This window comes from Macadamia integrifolia, chromosome 9 (genome assembly GCF_013358625.1).
Source record: "Macadamia integrifolia cultivar HAES 741 chromosome 9, SCU_Mint_v3, whole genome shotgun sequence".
Taxonomy (NCBI): Eukaryota; Viridiplantae; Streptophyta; class Magnoliopsida; order Proteales; family Proteaceae; genus Macadamia; species Macadamia integrifolia.
This window is the reverse complement of record NC_056565.1, coordinates 7,779,112-7,780,240: the sequence shown is the minus strand read 5'-3', so window position 1 is coordinate 7,780,240 and position 1,129 is coordinate 7,779,112. Positions and strand designations below refer to the sequence as shown.

The 1,129-nt window shown below is 38.8% G+C and overlaps 1 protein-coding gene across 1 annotated transcript in view; it reads left to right on the top strand.

Moving 5' to 3' along the window:
- Positions 1 to 430: 430 nt before the first annotated feature.
- The window catches only part of LOC122088341 (disease resistance protein RUN1-like), a 4,893-nt gene continuing 4,194 nt past the window's right edge, over positions 431 to 1,129 (top strand). The window contains exon 1 of the mRNA XM_042657575.1: positions 431 to 1,056. Coding sequence (XP_042513509.1) covers positions 554 to 1,056 — 503 coding nt within the window. The 5' untranslated portion in view covers positions 431 to 553. The remainder of the gene's footprint in view (positions 1,057 to 1,129) is intronic.

The window sequence follows — 1,129 nt, the reverse complement described above, 5'->3', positions numbered from 1 at the left end:
GACATTATAATCATTGTTAATTTCAGAATTATTTTAGCATGTGAATATGTGTAATAAATTGCAATAAACACTTGTTGAAAAAAAAAAAATAATAACAAACGTGAATGCTCGTAGACTCAGAAATATCAATTCAGTTTGAATTGGCTTGAACAACAATTCTTAGACTCTCAACCGTAATCAAACTAAACCAAGGTAAATACCCATATATTCAAATCAAATTTAAACCAAATCAATTCAATTTAATTCGACTCGGTTCCAGATTCACTATTCATTTGGATTACAAATTGGGACCACAACTCCTCAACCCAAATAAAGACAAACACAGTAAGAGAGATTAGACTCATATACTCAAATCAAATGTGTGGTGACGAGCTCGTTGCACAAAGCAATAACCTTTATTTAATTAAACCAATAAAAAAAAGGTAAATAGTGCATAAAGGTAACAGGAAGCTGGAATAGCAGATCAAGAAATTGAAGAGTGCAGCTAATCAAGCACTGGCTCTGCCGCTCTGCAATCCAAAAGTACTAGAGTCTAAGAAGTTGTTGAATCCCAATGGCAGCGTCCAAGAATTCCGGTTTTGCCTCTTCTTCGTCTTCTTCAAGTTCAAGTTATGAAGTGTTCTTGAGCTTTCGTGGAGAAGACACTCGCACCAACTTTACCGATCACCTCTACCATGCCTTGGATGATGCTGGGATTAACACTTTTAGAGACAACGAAGAACTTCCAACGGGAAAGAAGATTGGGCCGGAGCTAATCACTGCGATCGAGCAGTCGAGAATCGCTATCCCCATCTTGTCGGAGAATTATGCTTCCAGTAAATGGTGTCTCAATGAGATCACTAAGATCTTTGAATGCAAAAACACGATGGATCAGGTCGTTCTGCCCATTTTCTACAAAATCGAACCCTCGGCTGTACGGAACCAGACCGGAAGCTATGCAAAGGCCTTTAAGAAACACCAGACCTGTTTTGACCACAAAACCGTGAAGAAGTGGAAGGAAGCTCTGAGAGAGGTTGGATCATTGAAGGGATGGGATTCGAAGAACGCTGCTAATGGGTGAGTACACCAGCTACAAACAATTCCTACTGTTTTAGTTTAATTTTTGGATCAATTAAGTTTTCCCATATGG